The sequence below is a fragment of the Argiope bruennichi genome, chromosome 7 (genome assembly GCF_947563725.1).
Source record: "Argiope bruennichi chromosome 7, qqArgBrue1.1, whole genome shotgun sequence".
NCBI lineage: Eukaryota > Metazoa > Arthropoda > Arachnida > Araneae > Araneidae > Argiope > Argiope bruennichi.
In genome coordinates, this window is record NC_079157.1 from 110,970,728 (window position 1) to 110,995,417 (window position 24,690).

Consider the following 24,690-nt stretch of genomic DNA (forward strand, 5'->3'; position numbering starts at 1 on the left):
TTGATAGAAATTTTTAAATTTGGTATCCATATATCAAATTTCATCTGCGTAGCTCAAATCGCTTCAAAAATGCGTTTTTCGGTTTCAAAGAGATCTGAATCGTAGAGATTCATAAAAATTTCGATTTTTGTTTGTCAATTGCAAGATTTTCTCTTTGTACACGAGAAAGTAAAAAAAAGTGAACAAGGTTGTAGTAAGATTAAAAGATGTCTTTGCATGATATTTTATTTTCATCCCTTCAAACCCCCGGGGGGACACCTCGAAATGAGGATGAGATGCTTCCGGCATGGTTGTTGGATCTCGCCACCTTGGAGTGTACAGAAATAGGTGGGGTATCTGACTCCTCCCATCGATGGCGGGACGTATTTCCTTCGGGGAGAGTTGTACCGTGGTCGGTGATGGCCCTTAGGACTCAGCCACAGTTCCCACCAGTGTTGCTGTTGCGGGTCCGGTCATTCAGCCTTATGATTTAAATCCTTGCGCTTAGGAAATTATTTTTCCTAAGCATTTTTTTTTGTGTGTGTGTGTGTGTGTGTGTGTGTGTGTGTGTTTAATAAAATTCTTTCTTTCTTCTAATCACCTCCCTTTCTTCTGAAGATGGATGCACAAAATATCATAAAGGGTGAACATTTTAAGAAAACAAAAAAATATCTACACTTTTTTTCTTTTTTTTTTATTCCTTCAATTATTTGAGGGGGGGGGGGGCTAGGATCTTGAGAAAGGAAATAAAAATCCTGCTACTTTCTTTTCGCATGATCGTGATTTTTTTTTATTGAACTTGGCTAAAAGCACTGTTAAAAACATTGAATGGCAATAGAAGTTGGAGCAGAGTGAACAGGAAATATGACTTCATACGCTCAGAAGTTTTTAGTCAATTTCATATGAATCTGCAGACATTAGAGGTGAAATTGTTATTTTTTGCTTGAAAAGTAATTATTTACCACTCATTTGTTTTTCTTCTAAAGTATACAATATTAGCAATTAAGATTTTTGCGTGCTACATTTGGTATTTTGACGTTAATGAGCGTATTCATGAGAATATGTCTTAATTTAATATTTCTGGAAAAAATGGAATAAAAATGGTATGACGGCATGTTGGCACCAGCGGGGCAAGTTGTCCTTGTGTTTTGAATGATGTCGACGACTAATATTTTTTTTTAGAGTCATGGTTAGAAACAGAAAGAGTACGGCAAATCGAGCTTCAGCACTCGGGAGGCTTTTTTCAAGCAATAAAAGAGATATTTCATAAAGAATTGTCGTAGTCAAAGCAGCTAAAAGTATGGGATACCTTTGCTTTCCCTAAAACGCTACTGCCAAAAGGTTCAAAAGCCGGGATTGCATATCAGCTACCTGCCAGCACGAAACTTTTTCAGCTGTCAGGAGGAAGCATATCTCGCAGAATATGTAAAACAAGCTTCAGATATTTATTTTGGTCTCAGATCGAAAGAAGTACGCAAATTCACTTACCAGTTTGCTCTTTCATCATATGAAGCCTGATTCGTGGAAGTTTAGTTATATTTACTTCCCATTTCAAAGCAATACTTGGGCTGTTTGGGTACGGACCTCGTAATTTTGAACCGCGGTCAGATTACGAGGACGATCCCTGAGCTGGCAACCCTTTCTCCACAGAATGACGTCTGGCCCCGATGAATTTAACGTGCACCAGACCCAGTTACATGACAGTTTTTCGGTTGAATCGGGTCTCGAACCTGAAACTCCCTGGTTCCGAAGCCCAGACCTTACCACCGCCGCTGCAGCCCTCCTGATTCGCGGAATTGGAAATAGATAAGTAGGCGAAGACTGGGTCAGCTTATTTTTAAAAAGAAACTCTTCCTTGTCCATTAGAAAGTCTGAAACAACGAGTCTCAGTCGAGCTTACCTCATTTAGTAAAACAAACGTTGCTGCATTTTTTAACGCAATATTATAACAATTTCAGACTTGCAGACATATGAATATAGATCAGACATATTCCGTATTATATAGCCACTACTCTCCTACTGTCTACCGCCGAGATCAATATAACAGCCGATTTTGCAGCTGCTGGAATAAGTCTACTGAATCCAGGCATATTTCTGCACTCGGAATTTCTTCCAAATTACGTAACGGATCATCCTTAAGCCACATCTAATGTATCTGTGAATTTTGATATCAACTGATGGACGATTTTGATATCAGTTGTGATTTGATTGAGGACTCGGATTATTTGAATTTTAAAAAAGATATAAAGGTTAATGATTTTACATTAGTGAAACTGTTGATTGAAAATAAAAGAAATCAAAATTTTCGTGGCTAAAATTTTGAACCAAAAGATTCCCCAAGAATGGAAGTTGAATTTCCTCAAAAAAGGTTCTAAAATGACTAATGCATTTATTTTTCCCAATAACGCTGCAATAGCAGTTGTCTCAACTGATGTTAAAAAGTTTCTGCTTTTGCTTTTGAACATTGGGGCAACAAAGATATAAAAACATTTTTACAATTTGAAGTCGATCTCAGTTCATTGTATCTTGATTAAATGTTCTGAAATTCGAAAAAGAAAGTGCAATTTTTAGTTAAATTCAATTATTTATACATTAGTTCAATAAAAGTTCCTAGTTAAAACTTTTTTTAAAAATTTTTCTTTATAGATAAATACTTATAGATATTTAAGAAAAGCTCAAATATACAATGCCAACAGGCTCTGCGTATGGTGCCAACGTACCTGGCCCCGGGGCATGTTGACACCGATGGAGTTAGCTCATTCAACTTGATATTGCTCGCTCATTTTTTTAACCAAATTGTTATTAATTTTATTTTATACTAGCCAAAGGATGTAAGAATGTGTTGGAATACATATCAACTATTTAATCATTACCAAAAAGATTTAAAAATTTCGCAATCAAAATTGATGTGAACCTGCCCCGGTCTCCCCTACAATCCGCTTCAATATCCGTCGGTCTTTTTCACTGAGCTTCTCTTTCCGCCCACTATTTTGCTTTGCCGAGTTTGTCTTGCCGCGCTGTGTGCATGCTGTAATGACTTTAGACACCGTACCTCTAGAAACGCCTAAAAGGTGGGATGTTCCGGTCACGCATGCTCCAGTTAGACGGGCTCCTATAATTGGATTTCTGAAAATTTGAGAGGTCCGACATTTTTTGCTTTTGAAAACAAATCCAAGAATTACAGAACTTTAATAAAGCTAACACTTACTACCAGAATATATACATTGCTATTTATAAAAAAAACTGATGGCTATTATTATATTTTAATGCTTACGAAGCGCATTCAAAAATGTCACTTTTATTCACAGGTGTTTCCATTATTTTGATAACCATCTGTATGTTTTCCTTCGTTGTAAGTGAAGAATATTTGACAGCTGATGATTAGGTAAGGATGATTCGAGATTCGATAAAACATATTCCTCTGTAGTTTGTCGATATACAAAATTTGGTAATTTGATGGTGGCAACCATTTAGTTTCAGACGATACTTTGCTCGTGCCAACTTGAAATGTTTATAGTCCATCTATGAAATTACCAGCGTTATGTAAAATTAATTTCTAGAGCTATGAGAATCGTAGAATACCTATAACATTTCTAAATTCTGATCTGCTTTTTAAAAATGGAACTGTCTATTCTTTAAAAATTGTTAAGGAATTCTTCGATAGCATTCATGACTGATTTTCTATCTAATTAACTATTGTATCCTACCATAATCAAATGATTTGATTCTATAAAAGAAAAAAAAGACGCTTTGTAACATTCACTACTGAAATATTTCAAATATTCTTATATAAATATGATACTGCACCTGATCTATAAATAAAACTGGTACTGTTCCAAAGATTCTGCGATTTCCAGATCATTTAAAACAGCTGGTACACCATGCTTTTCATGTCATCGAATGATTATAAATGTTTCAAACTGATACCAGTGGCTTGTCGGCTGAATTTGAATGCCCTCGCTATTCAATATTCAACTTTTATATTCCATTATTGTGATGGATTATTATCCATTATTGTGATGGATGACATTATTCGCCGCGCGTCCTGCAGCATTCCTCATGATATGAAAGATTTTATCCAGTAAAATTTAATTTTACTTTCTGTGCGACTTTGCAATAAGTTTCTAGATTTTTCCTGCATTTGCCGAAACAGAACAAAGTAAACGTGACATTTATTTCTTTTCTAAAGTAAGGCCGCCTTTTATATGGATTTTTAATGCATGTGAAATCGCCCTCGAAGTTCAGACAAAATAAGTTTGGAGAAGGGTGTAGCAACATAAATGTCGACTTCATCATCAAACTTTTGTTCAAAATTAGGAGAATATGTCTTTTGCCCGAAAATTCTAATTAACTGAGTTCAGTTCAGGACCGTGCTTGTAATTGTGTGCAATTATTTATCTATGATTATTTAAATATTATTAGTTCCATTAAGTATTTTTAAAAATAACAATTTTTGCTTGTCAGTTTGATGTGTTTGAGTCTGCGTTTGAATTTGTACACAGTGATGACCATGGCACCGATTCAGAACGCAATGTCATTCCAGCCTTGTTGACAACAACCTGAAAATTGTTCGTTTCCTGTGTCTGCGTGATGGCTAATTGCGACGCTGCGATTCATTGACTTGGATTGCGCCCCTTTTAATTTTTTTATGTTCGTTCTTGGCTCATTGAATACAATACAATTGAAGAATTAATTAAAGCCGGCTAATTAATGTTGTTGATGTTTTTGTATTCGTGATCTAGGTAACTTAACAATAAAATGAAAGGTAGATCACACAAATTATAACATTGTAGTTTTGGTTACTTTCATGTAAAATTGTAGGCATATACCTTCCTCGATGTTTTAAAAATCTATTTCTTCGGTATGGATTTATTTTCATCATAAAGAAATGAAACTCGGGTAATTATTTTGGAAAAATACATCAACTCTGAGATAAATTTTGCTTAAAATTTGAATCAGATGTATGATTTTGGAATGAATTCCCTGCGTATAATTTTTTTTCTTCTGTTTTGTTTATTTATTTGACCATCAGTATATAAAATCGCTCATCCTCGTCTATAACATTGGGGAGAGTTTGAACTATCTCTTCCTTTTTGATCTCAAATTCGAAAATCCCAACTTTTGTTTCGGCAACTGAGACAGTTTTTTTAAATATTTAAATTTATTCATTTATTTGTTGGTGTGCGAATAAAGTTTAGCCTGAATTAAAAGTTATTGGGTTTTGAACTTCACATTTACATTTTTTATGCTGAATTGTAGCAAAGTTTTATGAGCTGAAGTCTACACTTTTTATTCTTTTATTTTAAAAACGATTTTTTAATTAGTTTTCATTTGAATGTTCGTGAACGTTATGGATAGAGAAGGGCAGACTGCATGGAAACAAAAGTTTTAATGTGACTTTATATGTATGTCTAATCATTTTTAAACACTCTGTGAATGCGCTAGTTTTTTACTAGAACTTTCCGTAGTTAATCTGTGACAATCGTATCGAGATATTATTAATAGGATAATAGACCGTCTAAACAAGTACGTCTTATAGTACCATAAATAAAACAAGATGTGCTACAATATTCCTATGATGTCTTTACGATATTTTACAGCTTTCTGAGTATCACATAACTTCGTAAAAATGTCATACATCATTGTGCTGATAGATATACATGAACGGATGAAAAGCAACAGACTATCTTTCCCGTGAAGAATTTAATCTAAAATTTGTATCGAATATTATTGTTACGAATCTGCGACGCGGCTTTCCAGCATATTTGGTTCCATGGGAGACCCCAGAGCTTGGCGACAAACTTGGCGACCATTTGGTGACTTGGTGACGAATTTGGCGACTTTGGCGCCAAAATAGATTATACCCGAAACATCGAGAATTTTCCCGGTCCGTCCAGTAGGAATGGGGATACGCCTCGAACGTTCCTGATTGGTTGAGAGGCTTCTAGCCCCGCCTCCTGAGACCTATAAAAGGATCAGCCTGTGGTGAATTGAGTTGTCGGAAGCGACAGAGAAGAGTGGTCGTAGTTGTGAACCGACGGTGAATTGGAGTCGTGGACCAGTGTAGTCGAAGAGTAGTCGGAAGCGACGGTGAAGAACTCGTCTTCCAGGGACTAGCGGAGCAGCGACGGAGTAGAGCTGCTGTGTATACTGTTGTATGCTGCACGTCTCGGCTGAAGATAATCGTCTTCTGTGATGTATATAGTTGTCGTCTTTGCGCTGTCCTGTGTGTCTTCGTGTAAATAAACGTCGTTGTTTCATTTTCTTCTGCCGCCCAGTGATTGAGCGTTCTTCACACCATATAACCTCCACTATCCAAACCCCCGGAAATTTCGTAACATTATTTTCATGATAAAACAATATCTTTATGATGTTTTACAGACTTGTGAGTATCAAACAACGTCGTTCAATATTTTTTTGTTTATAAGAATCACAGGAAGGAAACATTAGTTGATTAGTCTTACATGATGGATTATCGAAATCTAATATTTTTGTGATAAATCTTATGTGCCGAATTTTATTCAACTTTTTTTTAGCTATCTTGTTTTTATTTAAATATAAGGATACAGATTTTCTGTGTACTACATATTTCGCTTGTAATTTTATGCAGATATATTGTTTAGACCACCAAATCACTCTTTTTTTTATTATCTTGTTCATATATATACAACATAACATAACATAAGCCCATACTGTGCTCCCTGGTGCCTATAATACTGAGTTAGCTAACCAGTTGGATGAGCACAAGATGGAAGTAAAAAAAGAGGAAAAAAGAAAGAAGGAAACGACAAACCATCCAGGTATCTCCACAAAGAATCCCATCGATGTCAAATCTTACACGACTTATTTAATGTTTTGGTGAAGTAATAACGAAATGGAGGGAACAAGAATACTTAAAAACAAATGGTGACAATGAATTGAACCTACAGGGAAATGAAACTACTGATTGAAAAGGAAAAAAAAGATAAATAACATTGTAAACATCTATATGACCTGCATAAACATATAAGCAAACATTGTAGAATCAGAAATCTGTAGCGCCCGTCAGGGTCCTGTGGTTTTGATTTCCTTCGTGAGAACGTTGAGTTCGTGGGTTCTGTAGGGTATTGTACTTATAAAGGAATAATATCGGCTGATTTTGATGAGTGTATTCATACAACAGACATATTATTCCAGAAATGAATTTTTCGAATTCCAAGAGGTCTTAAACATGCAAATTCATCTATGTAGTTAAATAATTCATGTCTTCGTTTACGTAAAAAGCCTTTATGAATTTAAAGAAATATTATTACAAGTTAAAGAAAAAGGTTGGAAACGATTTTGAAAATTAGAAGAGAAAAAAAAAACATAATGAAACATTAAGAAAGGAAGCATACTCGATTTTGCCTTTAACATAATTTCGATTCTTTGTAAAAGAAACGTATCACTTCCGTTTGTTTTCTCTAGAAAAATAAGAAAAATGCTTTGACGGAAGCGCTGTTGTTTAATGTTTAACCGAGCAACCGGAAATCTGCCATCATCTATTTAAGACTTGAATTAATAGGACTTCATATGAATGAATCTTGTTTGCAACCCTCGAATTGCTTGTGGTTAAGTGGCGATTGCAAGTTGACTCATGATTCACTGAAGAAAAGCGTCGGTTAAAGCAAATCAAAATGTCATTAGCGCGTGCGCAAAAAAGAAATTAACCCGCACTATTCTCTTTGAAGTCAGAATAATGTTAAATATTGTAGCGAGTGATTAAAATGAAACTATTCCTGTTCAGAACACTTTGATCAGCGGCAGATTTCCAGCTAAGTAGTTACTAAGGTTCGATTAAAAGAATAGTATTAGTCTTTTTCATAGTAAATAAATGCATAAAAATACAAATTCTGTATATTACGAGATAATAGTAATATTTTGTCAAATACAATTAACCCGATTTCATATATCCAATCACGTTTATTTATGTTATTACACTGTATTTACAAAATACAAGCTCTTGCATAAACGTTATAAAACAAACATAAATTCCGTGCAGTGATGGTTCATATTAACATAAATAAAAGTCAATGTGACTATGTGACTCCACATCTCCTCTTAAACAACAAAAACGGCTTGAAATAAATGCTACACTCTTATTATTTAAGACGAAAGGAAGAATCTTATCAACATTTCGAGGTGCAAAGGACGTGAGGCTTTGTATCAACATTTCGAGGTGCAAAGGCTAATTAAATATTTAGTAAACATGTACCGAAATTTTGCTTTTGTTCCATGGTAACTTCAAAAAAATTACTCCAGTAGGAATATTTTTACACTGTCTTAAATTTCGAAATTTTATCATTTCAAATGTATAAGTTCCATTTTTGCTCAATATTTCTTTCAATTATTTAAATTTTTTATAAAATTAAAATGCATTAAAATTAATATTGGCTTTGAACTACTCCACCACTATTTTTTAAATTTCCGTTTTATTTTAATGTTTTTTTTTTTTTTTGTTTTGTTTTTTTGCTACGATTTCATTGGTTTTAAAGTGGTGATTTAGCGATAAAAGCAGACTCAAGCGAATCGCTAAAACTGATGGGAGAAAAGTATTGTTAGTGAGTGATCGATCATAGCGGCAATATGAGGCTGAAAGAAATTAACTATTATTTTGCCTTCTTTCAGAAGGAACTTATTCTGAAAATAATTTACACCATCTTAAAATATTTACATTTTCAACAATACAATTTCATTGTGCAGTTTTTCCTTCAAGTGTTATTAAGTGTTTAAAAAATTTAACTCGGATAATTTTTGAATAAAAAATTTATAGGTTTCCTTTGCAAAGCTTTGTTAAGACTTCGAAGTGCTCTACCACTATTTCTTTAAATTTCTTTTTTATTTCGATATATCTGTTGTGAAAAGAGGAATTTGTGTATTACAATGTTTTATACCAGAATAGGATTTATATTAAAATCGTTTGATAATTAGGGATTTAATCCCTAGTAATGCTTAGTTTATTAATCTATACTTATATAAAGCTCAATGTGTGTGTGTGTGGGTTGGCGCTCTACAGAAAATACCATTTGACCTACAGCCACCAAATTTGGTACATGTATACCTTGGAGGTCGGGAATGTGCACCTGGGGTCCCTTTCTTGAATTTTTAATTAGAATTTTAATTATTAATTAAAAACTAACTTTCCCGCCAAAAAATCCTTTCATTTTCCCCACCGCCAAATGAGTAAAGCTTCAGGTTTTTTGTTTTTTTCCCCCAACACCAATGAGGCTAGGGTTAACATTTTTCGGCCGATTATTTCAAACGATTCTGTTTATTTTCTTAATGTTTGATGCCTTTAAAATTAAACGTTGTTAATGAATCGATCTTTCCGATTCATTCTGAAGTACTTTTGAATTAAAATAAAACAGATTAAAGGAAATTAAAAATTTCTAATCTGCATAGTGTTAGCCCAACTGGCGTAGAAAAATTCACGCATTTGCATTACCGTAACTGGCGTTGAAAATTCTCGCATGCGCATTGTATTCTGATTGTTTGCATCTAATTTCAACGGAAGCGGACTCAATTTAAATTATTTTTAGGTTAGTTGTATGCTTTTGTAATTAAATTGTATTTATGTTAGTTTAAGTTCATCGATTATTAAGTATTTTTTTACCTGTTTTCGACCGATTATTTTAAATTATTCTGTTTATTTTCTTAGGGTTTGATGCATTTAAAATTAAAGATTGTTAATTAATAGACCTGCTCAAGATGAATCTGAAAAAAATTTGTTGACAAATTCTTGAAATATTACATAAATTAAGAAAGATATTCTTTAGTGCCCATAAAGTTGAAACGCTCAGTGACTCGGTTATCAGTAATCATATTATAAAAAAATGCTTCGTTTCAGTAAAAAATATTATTATATTAATTGCAGATTAATGCTTTCCACTTTAATTTAAAGCATAAATTCTACGGGAACTAACAGAAAATTGGAGATATACAGATTACGTTATGACTGAAGATTACGTTATGACTTTATAATATTATGAGTGAATTGAAATTTGAAGTTTTAAAATATTTTAATGAAGAAGCTATTAAAGTAGGAATTACATAAAATAGTTAATTATTAAAATTTTAACGGGCATTAAGATTAGCGAACTGGCTGTTCGCCAAAGGCGGCTAGTTTATAATAAACGTAAAATCCCTTACATTTTCTCAAAATTACTAAAGTCAACCTAAAATAACATGTTGTTTAACTTAAAAATCTTCTGAAATATGAAACCAAAATGACTAGTTTATTAAAAAAGGGACCTCCCAACGAGTACTTCTTAAAAGCCCCAAAAATGCTTAAATCTGTAAGAAAAAAAATCATGATAGATTTGTATACCAAAAGGTGCGCATTGCAGAATCTAAGAATATGAATAAAATTAAAATGCTTTAAAAATAAATTATAAGGGAATTATTCTTTGAAGGATTATAATTTAGTCATTATTGTATAAGAAAGCACTCACACTATTGATAGGTATTAATGAAATTTAGAAGTAGTAAACAAGTGCATTTGATAATAACATAATTTTACTATGGCCCATACCAATTGCCAAATGCATTGCCTTGTAACATTCTATCATCGTAATTTTGCTAACAGGATTAGTTCATCAAAATGAAAAAAATAATTATACATTGATTTCTGTATAAATATTGACATTTAAATCTTAAATTATTCAATTTGATCCCCTGATTTGCGAGACACGTATTTATAGATGCAATTTAACCAATTAACTTTTCAATCCCTTCGGAAAATGCATATCTAAATTGTGTCAGAGAAATTTAGCTATATTTAGTACTTATTATTCCTGAAAAATAAACTCGCCATAACGCAAAGTAATGTACTTTTTCCATGACGAGTATAAACAGTTAGCTGGTTAAACTGTTGAACCAGATTTTACTTGTAGAGTTTTATTTTAGATGAATTTTTATGTGGTCTATAAGCTTATGGTGGCTTCGTAGTAAGATCTCGGCTTCATGAATGTAGATTCCTTTGCTCGAAACATAAATATATAGGCAGACCCGGTGTGGGAATCTAAAGTGAGAGGCGCTACCTCAGGTTAATGATTGCGACCCAAAACAAACACGTTAATATAATTAAACTAAGCGAGACAATGTAATATATCTTTTTATCTACGCTTCTTACTCGAATTTACTTCAAGAAATAAACATTTTATCGAAACTCCACTACAAGCAAAAAGTATTAAACTGACTGGAATAAACTTCAACAAATTGAAAAACATTTGCATTTTCTTAATATTAAAAAAAAATGCATTCATTATTTAAATGTTCCATTATTTTACTGTGATGGAATTCGCTTTGGTATTTTTTTCCCCTCTCGTAACAAAACCCAACACGAAATAGCATCTTAAATCATATAACCTTGGGAAAAAATTCAATAAGAAAGAAATGTCAGGCTTGGTTGTCAGACGCCATTTATATGATTGATGAATTACTTTCAAAGTTTGCCCGTGCATTCGAAAATTTAAAAAGATTGATAGCGCTGGAACTACATGCTTTCTTTCAGTCACGAGATCATATGATCTCCGTTTAGCCTGAACCATATATTTAAAAATTTCTTTTGTGAAGGATTTTCGATACTTAATTAAAAAAGAAATGGATCATCATAAGAGACTCGGAGGCCTTTCATTTTCCCAAACGGTGACTGGAGGACAAAATGTTGGCACATTGCCACTGTTAAATGCCTGATAGAGTAAATTAAATTAACAATGAATAGGCTGAGAATATTCATGTTTGGATCTAGTGTTACTTTCGTCTAGAAATATTGTATATCATGATTACGAATATGATTATGCAAATGAGTAGGCCCACATGATTACGAATTCAAGTTTTGGTCTCTTAATATAAAATGATCAGATTTTTTGGATAATCCTAATTTTCAACTCATTGTTCTGCATTTGCCTCGCTTTGTATAAATAATTGTGTAATATAAATACTCTATTTGTAATATAATATAAATATTCGATGTATCATTGTATAATATAATATTTATATTATGTGCCATTCTTTTTCCATTTGATTTTTATTCTAAGAGCATATTTTTAAAACTTAATGTAGCACCTTAATTAATAATACGAATTCTATTTTATAAGTTTGTTTCTTTTGTTTAAAATATAAAAGCTTGTTTAAAAAAGATAGTATTTTTTATTAATTTTATTTTAAACATTTAGTTATGATCAGTGGCAAATTTAAGCATTTTGTAGCCACAACAATACACAGTATGAAAACTCTCTTTTAATAATTGGTCATTTAGTTTCGCATTACAACACATTTTTAACATAATCAACATGTTAATTATTTATTTTAACAAATTAGAAACCTTAATCAGTTTTTTTTAATTTTATTTTAGTAGCTTTGTGAAAATACATGCTAATATCCATTTCTTTTTTAATATGTATATCAGAGAAAAGCAACTAAAGTTAATAAATTCTTAAAAAAATAACCATAATTATTAGTTAATAATTTCCTTACTTACAAATATAAACATTTAATTATTATAAAAGATTGGAAAGAAATAATAAATTTCGAACAAGTATAATATGAAATATTATTAATTTACAGGCGTGTCAAGAGGAATATAACATAACCACTAAATGAATAAATTTTCTTATATATTATTAAGAAATAACTATTTATGCATTAATTAATGATTTTAATAATTTGCTATGTTTTATAAAAAAATATTTCGCATTTCGAAAAGTCATTTCATCGAGCTACTTCTGTTTTTGATTATTAAGCTTTTTGAAAAATGATTGCTAAATTCAGTTTCATTTTTCAGGTGAGGTTTTATTTTAGGAATTACCGCGTTACGATTTTCTTTGCTAACAATAAATATTGTTGAAGCACTAGGTACAAATTTTGATACTGGCAGTGTTATGTCGATTTCCCCTGCATTAGTTTACAACCCGATAAAAGCATATTAACGGATTGTGAAGAAGGGTAATAATAGCAAAAAGAAAATAATTTGTGGAATGTAAGAAATTTTGATAAAACAATCCATCTGTTTATTAAATGATGGCTGACATCTTTTCTAATATTGACTTACTTTATCAATTAAAATTTTTGATTGTGATGCCGCAAATATTGACATATTGAATCTGCAAATTTAAAATTTATATAACATCTACATAATATATTTATGCTAAAACAAAATTTGTGAAGGATAGTGAATCCATATTTTACAAATATCGAACTCCTGCTGTATCCTCTAAGACTTTCACTTATTTTCTGGCTCGTGGTGAACTCAAATTTTAATACTATGAAGCAACAGGTTTGTAAACAAACTGCCTTCGCTTTTAGCTATCTGATGAAAATGATTACATCGTTCAAAAGAATGACGTCCTTGTTTGTATTGATTGAGTTTTCCCTTACTTCCAACTTTATCTTTTCTTGTCCACAGTTCTATCTTCTTCGCACGTTTATGTGTATACACTGATTCAATGACTTTCTTAAACAAAGAATCTTGCATACACCAGTATCATGTAAAATAAATCTATATCTTTCAAAATGAAGAAGATCCTCCAGTATTGTCAGAAATAATGATATTGCACGAAGCATATTATTTCGTCTTTCGGATAAATCGGTTAAAAGTCTACAAACGAAAACCAAACTTAATTCAAATATCTTTGTTAGTTGTTATTAAGTCTTTCTCTTTTTTTTCAGGATGCTGTCTTCAATCGACGAAAGAGTTGAAGACAATATTGAAAGACCCGACAGTGCGGTACAAAGATTGAATATTGTAGACTCTAAAAAACACACGTTACCCGAATTCATAGGAGGACATGGTCCATGGCAGTATCGTCAATGGCTGGTATACTTCGCCGCTTCCATGTGCAGTTCATTATATTTATTTTCTACTTTTCCATTGTCAGCTCAGGTTTATTGTCCATGCAGCAACTTTTCAAGTACGTATCTAGATAATGATAATTTTTCTAAATTATTGTATTCCCATTTATTTGTATAATGAATCAATGGAGGGACATTCGTAGAAGATCCTGGAAACTTAAGGTTAAGTCAGACTCAAAACAAATTAATATTACAAAGGAACAAATTGGAAAAATGCCTTATTAGCTAAACGTTAATTGAGGATTTAGAGCTATCATTATTCAAATCAAAAATTGGTAAGATAGATTTGTATAACAATTCTGAGATGCTAGATATGGATTTCGAGTTCGAATAGAAGACATTAATGGTAATAAACAACAATCGAGGAAGTTGGGAATTACTTGCTTGGGATTGGCAGTGTCCCAAATTCCTCTGTTGATATTCTTGCATAAAATGGGTTTAATCATTTTTAATTTACATTTTTTTATATCTTTTGTTAATGGTAAAAGTCAGTTAGTCAGCTTTTTCTTCAATGTGTGGAAGAACTAGATATAACATATAGTCTATTAATATCTCTATCTGTATGATAAAAAGGAATGTTTAGTTAGTTGAAAGTTACTTTCTAAATAACCATTTAATAATATATTAAATATTGTTATAAAAAGATACTAATAATTTGCATTTTTAAAATTGCAAATTTTTTGTAAAAAGAATTTTTAATGCTAATCATTAAGATTGTTTGTCTATAGACTGCTATCATCTCAAATAAACAAATAATAATTGTCAAATGTTTATAATTTATTCACTTCCAAGCGCAAGTATATTTTTGAATCAAATTTACAACACAAATATACTGGTTTTTTTTTAAATATTAGCCAATGGAACTCGAAAACATTCAAGAAGCAATTTCAAAGAAATCGTATATTCGCTGCTTCACACCGTGTAGATTAAAAAGCTTTCATTTCCTTTGTTCTTAATAGCATGATGTAAGATTCTTTGTTCCTTTATTTGTGTTAAATTTATATATGTGTCACGTCATTATTTATACAGTTTATGTTCTCTTTCAGATATATCAAGTCCAGAAGCAAATTTATTTAATTCAGTAATTAACTGCGCATTCACAAAATGCCGGAGAGGTCCAGTTTTACCTGGACAAGTAACCAACTTCTCTTGTTCCAATTCCTTCAGGAATTCCGATCAGGTAAATTGAATAATATACAAGACTTCTCTGCATTTTTTATTATTTTTCGAAATAAAGAAAAAGAGAGAGTGATTAGTACAGAACAGGGTCGATAATATATAACATCAACGCCATTCTTGCATAGTTCCAGAAGCATAACACGAAACCTGATTAATTGTTGTAACGGCACTTAACGATTATTGTTTTGCAACGAAATTGAAACCTGGGCACATTCATCCATTTTTGGAATTATTGGAAACATCAAAGGCATATTGTGATGATAATATTAGATGCCATTTATGTATACAAGGTGTCCCAAAATGGATTTACAAACTTTACTGACGTTTTGTCAGATTATTATAAATGAGTTTCACATAGAAATTTGTGTCCATAAATTATATGATGCTTTGGTTATATGACAGATAGAAAAGGACATCGGTAGAGATGTTAATTAGATTTAGTTATTACAAACATATTTGTAGGAAACTTTTGGTGCGCGATGCATTGCACTTAGCACTAATCTTCATCACCAGTACAAAAGTTCCGTAACATTTGACCAATTTAAACAGGTCCGAGGATCCCAAGATTCGACGTTGTGAAACTTGCACAATGGCAGTTGGAAGGATTTTCAACATCTTTTATGATATAATCCCTTTTAATGAAACATATATGTAAAACTTGGGTTAAAGAAGTAGTCTTTGAGTTTTTAACGCTTTTTATTCTTTAGAATTTCGTGGATACTGTTAAATTTTTAGCTTTTTTCGAAATTTCTACCCCAATTCAAATGGAAAGCTGAGTTGGTAAGCTGAAAAGATGAAAGAGCGAGCGTGTGAAGAAATTCGAACTTAACATAGCTTTAGAAAGAATTTGCAAATCTCAGCGTTTCGATTCCGTGGGAAAATTAATGACTCTCGCAATTCCAAAATTACAGTGAAGACGGATTTCGAGAGATTAGAAGATTATTTTCAGAACATAAGCAGTTTAAAATTATTACATGTATGAACATACAAGCCTACATATTGGGTTCCATATTTGCCGTTACTGATTCTACTGGATGTGTACTTAATATTTGTTGATACTTCTTATATCGATCCTTCTTCTTTCGATGAATGACAAATATGGAGAATAATTTTCTATTAAGTTTAATGGATTAAATTTTCTGAATGTGGGGAATTTCGATGGAGTATAATTTTCTATTTAGTTCAATGGATTCAATGTTCAATAAAAAATAATATTCGGTTTGCTATGTGCCGTCTTTTCTCACTTTCCGTTCGAAGAGTTCTCAAATATTCTGTAAATTAAACAAGAAATAATTGTCTTTAGAAAAAATTTTAATAATACTTTCTAAGTTGTCTTACGGATGTAAATTTTTGTGTTTATTTTTAACAATTTTACTTTTTTTTTATAGGACGAAGTTGTATGTGCTAATATGAAAGTTGTAATTTACGCCAAGTATATTTACGTGTTGGGGATGTTGCTTTCTGGTCTAACAGCTCACTTTTTGTCATTTAAGTAAGAAAATGTTTTGCTTCTATTTATGTATTTTATTTCTTTATTTTTTTTATATTTGTAGAGCATACCTTCGTTTTATCTTATTTGTTCCTTGCTTTTTGCCTTTTTTTTTTTTCTACATTTTATTCTATATTCTATTCTGTATTATAATATTTTATATTTCTAAATTCTATTTTATTGAACTATTTGCCCTGAAATTTACGTTTCATAAGCTTTCATATGTCTCGATTTGTACGTATTTTTTTTTCTCTTATTATATTCATAAAAAATTCTGATTTTGAGATTTTATTGTATATCTATCCATCGTACCATCCAAAATCCAATGAAAAATACTATTTGGATTTCATATATTAATCGCGATCTGTTTGTATGTTAAGAACACGTTAAAAAAGCAGTGCATAGGGATTGCAATACCGGTATACCGGGATACCGAATACCGGTATTTTGAGCCATTTGTACAATTTTGTAATACCGGTATTCACAAGTTTAAATACCGGTTTTTCGGTATTTACTAGAAATTTTTAAAATTGTCTCCACTATATGTTCAGGGATCGCCAACATAGCAAAATAGTATACGTTTTTTGTTTTTATGTTTCCCTAACGGGCGAAATTAATTAGCTAATGAATGGCTTAATTAATTGCTTAAATCTAAATTAGCGAAACATGGATTATCCTTGAAAGAAGATATTGTATCCATAATGACTGATGGAGCAACAATTATGAAAAAAGTTGGAAAGTTGATTGGTGCAAATTAGCAGTTCTGTTATGTACATGGAATTCAATTAGGAGTAATAGATGTATTATACCAAATAGATAAAGAACAGAAGAATCCAAATGCTGTGGATATAGAAACTTCGGATTCCAACTTTGAAAAGAGTAAGAGTGAGAGCTCTATTGACAATGAAGATACTGACAATGTAATTGTTGAAGAAGATATTGCTAATGAGGATGAAATATTAACCTATCAAGAATTGCTTCCTATAATAAATGTAAAGTTCGAAAAATTGTTAAGGTATTTAAATGTTCCCCTATAAAAAGGATATATTACTAAAATTTAAACTAACTGAAAATAAAACAAAATATATGTTAATATGAGATTCTAAAACACGTTGGAACAGTTTACTCCTAATGATAGAACGATTTTTGAAACTGAAAAATCCAATCCTAAAAGCAATAATCGACTTAAACCTGTAAATTAATTTTTTAGATAGTGAATTCGACTTAATGTCCAGAACTATATCAGCTCTACTTCCAATAAAACTGACTATTCAGGCATTATGTCGGAGAGATTCTAATTTATTAACAGCTAATGCAACAATAAATTTCATGTTGTTGAACAGCACACATCACTATCTGAAGAATTATATATTACATTGAAAAATCGCACAGAAGAAAGGCATACCGAAATAGAAAATGTCTTGTGTTTTCTTTCTTTTTCTAAAATTTCTAATACCGGTATTAAAACCGGTATCCCGGTATTAAGATTTAAAAAATACCGAATACCGGTATTGAAATTTTGGTCCGGTATTGCAATCCCTAGCAGTGCAGCTGAAGAGAGCGCATTCACTGTAGTCGAAAATTTGTATTAATTGTCCATTGTTGTTGTTTCTCTTGGTACTTATCATTGACAAACTCGCTGACGAAGTCAACGAATTTAAGCCAAGGGAGCGTCTCTTGTTTTAGTAGCGCCAACTTGGGCCTAGAGTAGGTCTTAGCTACTCACGCATCACATTCGCTTGCACAACCCCTTTTTGCAGAGGGACACATACACACAACTCGCAGATAGAACAGATGAAGAACAACCATGCTCGAACCCAGTACGCTAGTTCACGGGGAAGACGCGCTACCCCTATGCCAGAATATCGGCAAGTATCCATTGTAAACTTATTTTAATACTCTTGGTTATAATGCGTCCTTTATTAATAAGTTCAGAAACCACAGAAAATATGGATAAATACCTTGAATATCTATTGTAGTTTTTAACAATATTAATTAATTATTGTTATTATTTTCATATATTTATGTACGTGGTTCTGATATTTTCGCCAACTCTAAAAATGAAGGGCAGGTTTAAAATCTTTGCCAAATTTTTCCGATAAAACAAAAACTTAGATATTCAAATTTCTTATGTCAAAACTTAAAGAAGTGTTTTGCGGTATTAATTTGCTGAACATTTTTCAAATTAATTAACATGTCTAATAGGCTAATTAATTTCTTTTTTAAAAACTCACTTTCTTAAACGTTCTTTCTCTCAGTCTCAAAATTATTTTTATATCCTTTACGAGAAATTTTATTGTTTAAATGAATTAATTACTTAACGGTAAAAAAAACTATTTGCGTATGCTAGCCATTCTATTTTATGAAACACGATATGGCTTTTTTTGTGCTTAACCTAAAGTACGTTAAAGAAAATCAAATAATACGATGAATTTTTTTTATTTTGATCTATTAGGTCCAAGATGGGTTTTCCACCCATGAATTTCTTCTCAAATTTGACAACAATTTACAATTTTTATGCAAAGACCAAATAACAGTCTGATATCTTAGTGTATCTTCTTTATATAACTTTGTTATTTTTTTTAAACTATAATCTTCACAAAAAGGTATAATTCCAAGAACGTTTTTTTTTTTCCCTCGAATTTAAAGAAGTCGAAAATTTATCAAATTCTAGAAGTCGAATTCTTTGCATTAAAATATTTCCCATTTGAAAACTTCATATGCTGGAAAAATTAAAAGATTTTATATGGGATATTTCATTTAAAGTTGTTAATGAACAAGGGATGAAGATTCGAGCACAGAGACTACTTCTTCTAATGCCGGATGTCTAATTAGTTTAGTTCTAAAATGGATTGTCTCATATGTTTTATGTATTGAGTAGAAATTGATTTTATGTACGTAAAATATGTATGCTTTCAATTGATGTTGCATTTTTAAAAAAACCAAAATGAGGTGACGACAAAAATTAACTTTGTTATCTTATTGATTTTTTTTATTTCCAGGTTTGGTCGTCGAACAGTTGCCGTGATCAGTGGTTTTCTGCTTTTAGGGTTCTCCATAGCCACAGGAATGTCGTCTTCGTTAGTCAATTATCTAATTCTGAGATTGTTTATAAGCATAACAGTAACGAACATCTACTTAGTTTCGATATTTTCTTGTAAGTATACTTATATTTTACTTACCTATTAATAGCAATATCAAACAATAATGTTAGAGTTTTTAAAATTTTTAGCAAAATGTTTAATCTGCTCTTTATTTATTTATTGCAATTTATTCTATCTGTATTTGAATATCTGTAGTTGTAGCAGTTGCATTACTCTATTTTCTCTTTTGGATAATAGATGGCAATGCCTGATTAGCTACGCATTCCATAATGCATTGCGATTGTAAATATTGAGATGTGATGCTGTTTTGTTAAGGTGTGCGAGTATTAATGTCTTGTCTTGTCTTTCGTGTTTGTGTTTGTTTCGTATAAAATGTGATTACCAAAGAAATGTTCCTGAAAACATGGATCCTCTTGCTTCCACTGCACGGATCGTAATGATCTTTAATCTACCACATAGTTTATTATCTGCTATCTTCTTCTTTACAACAGTTTAACTTTTATATCCAACATTTACTGACTTTTTTTATACCAACGATTAAATCGAATGCCTATGCTTGATTTTGATAATTTTTTAACAAAAATTTTTCTGCAAAAGAACCAGTTCAAAAATAATAGTTTTTATTATAATATTTCAAAAATGTTCTTATTGATTCAAAATTTTTTTAATATTAAAACTTTCTTTATAATTATCTATGATAACATCTGTGACTTTTATATCAGTCTATATGACAGTATCGCACTGGACCAGACGTTATGATTTAATTATGCATACATTATATAATAAGAAACTCATTAGAAAGCGATCTAAACCTACTGGACACAGATAAGGGGACTGATTTATCAAGAGAGATGTTTATCGTTTCGCAATATCCCCCCTGGGGTGGCACCGCGAAATGAGAATAAGATGTTTCCGGCATGGTGGTTGGATCTCGCCACCCTGGAGGGTGCACGAAAAGGTAGGGGTCTGGCTCCTCCCATCGGTGACGAGATGTACTTCCTTAGAGAAAAGTTGTACCGTGGCTGGTGATGGCTCTTCGAACTTAACCACAGTTCCCGCCAGTGTTCCCATCAGTCTGTTGCGGCGGCCCGGTCATTCAGTATTAATTATTCCTGTGCCTTCGGGCGGGTCGGAACGTCAGTGATATGACATATCATTTCGCAGCGGAAAATATATTTTCCTTATGTTATCTGCTTTACTTAGAGTATGAAGATAATGAAAAAGTTCTCGAGCAGTGGAAGTGAATGCAGATGCCAACGAAGAGAATGTAAGCATTATTTATTGATCGTACCAGAAATTTCAGCATGACGGTTAGTTTTTTATTCAGTGATTCGGTGATATCATCAGGTTTCTGCGTGAGTGTTTATTTAATCAAAGGAGAATAATATGTTTGATCATAATGGATATTATTTCAATGCATTATGTATGTTATTTCAAATCATAATATATGTTATAATCAAGTAAGTTATCTCAAGTGTACATGAGAATTTTTAGAAATTTGATGTTAGAACAAAAATGTATGTTTTCCACATTTCCTCACCTATCTTTCATTTTAAAAACATCATGTCTCTTTAAGAATTTTACTGAGATTTGGTTTAAAAAATCGAATGTTGTTTAAAAATGATTCGTACAGTTGATAAAATTTGTTAGATTTCAGTGTAAATTCACACGGGTTCGAAGTGAAATGATTTTTTCAAGATATATCAAAGAACTTCCAGATCTTGATCTAGATATACTTTTGCATTTATTTTAATAAAGATCTTCTTTGGTAAGTGAATAAACGAGGAGCTTACCAGTGCAGGAGAAACAATGCTTTAGCTGATTTTCAGTTTTGTTTCTCATATTTTTCGTCTTTAACAATTCGTATCTCCAAGTATACGAATATATCAGATTGAAGACAGGCTTTAGTCTTTTGATAGATAGACCTCATTAAAAAATCAGACATAATTTAAGATGAAACGTTTTCCTGATTAAAAGTTTTGAAATAGTATTAACCGAGTACTGCACAATTTGACTTTCTATTATGAGAAGAAGAGTACAAAGAAAACCATTGAAAAAGTTCGGCCTTGAGAGTTTAATGAATCTTTATGTTATGTTTAAGGCCTCGGTGATCCCGTATTTTTATACGGGAGGAGATAACTTCTTTATTAAGGAGTATGCTAGAAAATTTCGAACTGATCGTTCTCGCTAGCTGATCTTAACTGAAAGCGATCTTAAACGTCATTCTAATTTTACAATTACTACAATTCACTAAAGATAAAGAAAATACCGAATGCGGAACTTCATTTCAAATGAAAAATGTTATTAGGCATTATAAGTAAGTAACGTATTAAGTAAAAAAAGATATTAAGGTGTCAAAAGCTTAATTTTTCTTTCAGTGGTTGAATGTTTGGGGGAAGACTATAAAATACTATATGCAATGAGTGGTCATCTAGGATGGGGAGTTGCACATTTCATTCTTCCCCTGGTCACGTGGCTGACAAAAGATTGGTTGCAGTACAGTGGAGTCATAAGCGGCATATCCATTCCGATGATTGTGCTTTCCTTGTAAGTTATTTACTTTTGGGGGTGTCATGTTTACTTTCTTGGGTGTATTTCTTGTTTCTTGAGTGTATACCTCATGGAATCATGTCCCCCAAAACAAAATTCCGGGCACCACCATTTGATCTCTGAAATTCACTGAATTGTTTGAAGATGGGCTATGTACTTAATGTCGCAGCATTACGTGCATCGCAGTCATGTGACTGTGATATTATGTAAATTGACTCCTTTCAGGTCCCCCCCCCTTGTTCTAAAATGATTGTACAAATAAATATAACTGATCATTTGAAACTTTTATCAATATTTATTTTAAATTCCAAAAGTTATCTAAAAATCAGTTGTCAATGTCTCTGCCAATTATTTAAGTACGCTTCAGACATTGAAGTATGAAATGTTATGTATCATTCAGTTTTTGCTGAAGAGCAGAATTAATATTTTCTTTCATATATTTTTCTAAAGTTGTGTCAAAACATTTATGTTTATTACAAAGATCTTGAGTTTCAATTCCTTATTACTTTATTAAATACCTGTTATTGATTTATTAAATACAGAAGTCAAAACTTTATTAATTAAAATTATTAATAAAATATTAAATATAGCTTAACTTTACTATGGATTTCCTAACATAATAAACGGCACAATAATAATTTCGAAATTAAGTCATAGGAAGAGCTAGAACATCTTGAAATCCCATGACTGGAGATCTGGGAACGAACAATGGGAGAGTCATTTCGCTGTCCCTTCACCGTAATGCTGGGGCCAGAAAAGCACATTATTTTAGAATTCGTTATCTGTGAACACCCATGATTTTACTGTATTGCTGTTCTATTCATTTCTTAAAATTCCGAAATATTTCAAAAGTGTAAAACACTTTCGTCGGGCTGAATAAATATCGAAATTTTAAAAGAAATTGATAAGAGTGCAAGATTAATATAAGTAAAAATGGCAAAGAAATAGAAATGAATGAAAAAATAACCGAGGGCATTGCAAAATTTTCATGTACGCGCATAAAAAGGCACATTTCCTGAAATAAATATTTTTATTGACATAGTATAACTTATCTAATATCCTCTTAAATGAGGGCATTCTTATGGAAAAAGCAAAATTGCATTAATTTAGAATATAAAAAAATTCATACCCTCCCCCTAACAAGATGGCTTTATAAATTCAAAATGCGATAAGGAATTTCAAGCCAAATGGTAAGCATGAAATCTAAACATGTGTTGAATTTCAATTATTTAAAAATTGATGAATGGTTAAAAAATTTGTCGTTCAAAATGTAGAAATCCAGCGAAAGGACATTTATAATGACGAAGAAAGTTATTCATAATGTCTTTATCATCTCATGAATACAAGAAATTTTACATATAATTATGGTAACTGCCATAGTGAAAAGAATTCTTAAGATGTTCTTTGTGCCAATCTTAACTGAATTCATCTAATAAGACTTCTTTAGCTATATGGAAATCAAAGTGTTTTTAAAATGTTAAAAATATAGCTGCATGTTTAAAAAGTGGATAACTCTTAATTTTTTTTTTACTTAATGGCTAAAAAGATTAATAGAGAGATAAAAAATGAAAATTTAAAAGTTTGCTCTTTATTAATTGATGTCCTGCCTAGCATCAAGAGACTGGCTCTTTATAAAATTTAAGATTTCAAAATACAAAGGAAAGTGTGTATAGAAAATTGTAACTCTTTGGAAGAAACTAATTATAAAACTCAGTATTTAAGTGTTGTTTAACCTTTGAAGTTCTCCACAGTCTTAAATTGCATAGAAACAGGAGCTAAGTCCTAAGTAAAAGATATATAAGTCCTAAGTATAAAGATAAATATCCTCTTAAATGAGCTCGTGCTTATGAAAAAAGCAAAATTGCATTAAATTAGAATATAAAAAAAATTAATCCCCCCCCCTAACAAGATGGCTAGTGTTGGATGGATAGTGTTGCTGTCGCTTATCAACTTAAGTTATTATTGCTTGTAGTAAATTGCAAACTTGTGAAGTCTGAAATGTGTTGTATTTTCAAAATGAATTAATAGATATTTTAAATATATCATTCCTTAGAAAGAATTGATTAATTTTTTTTTACTTAATACTCTTTTCTTTTAATCTTCTTAATCACATATTTACTTCAGCTTTATTCCAGAATCGATTGAAATCAACATCGCTAAAGGCCTCAGAGCCAAGTCTCAAAAACTGATCCGTATAGCAGCATGGAAAAATGGCTACCCGACAGAAGACCTCGAAGAATTCACCCATGCACTGTGCCATAAGAAGAACCAAGTTAGCCTTGAAAATATATTTGACTATTTTTCTTCAAACGTTTGCTATAAATATGTATAGTTAATTTAAAATCTAATACGAACATCATATTCGAAAAATTAAATAATTTATATTATTTGGATCTGAATTTCTTATCATTTTTTATATATTCTTTTTGTTCGAAGTAAATTAATCAATCAAATAGGCTGTAAAATGAAATGAATTTTTGTGAAATAAATAAATTTATATTTTCATTTTCATAACTAGTA

General features: G+C 31.5%; 1 protein-coding gene across 2 annotated transcripts in view; it reads left to right on the forward strand.

The window, feature by feature from the left end:
* Positions 1-24,690, forward strand: part of LOC129975106 (organic anion transporter 3-like) — a 51,764-nt gene that overhangs the window by 15,491 nt on the left and 11,583 nt on the right. For both annotated transcript variants that reach the window (XM_056088036.1, XM_056088037.1), the window contains exons 2-7: positions 13,666-13,907; positions 14,895-15,028; positions 16,416-16,519; positions 19,519-19,673; positions 21,999-22,167; positions 24,295-24,442. In XM_056088036.1, the coding sequence (XP_055944011.1) occupies positions 13,666-13,907; positions 14,895-15,028; positions 16,416-16,519; positions 19,519-19,673; positions 21,999-22,167; positions 24,295-24,442 (952 nt within the window). The remainder of the gene's footprint in view (positions 1-13,665; positions 13,908-14,894; positions 15,029-16,415; positions 16,520-19,518; positions 19,674-21,998; positions 22,168-24,294; positions 24,443-24,690) is intronic.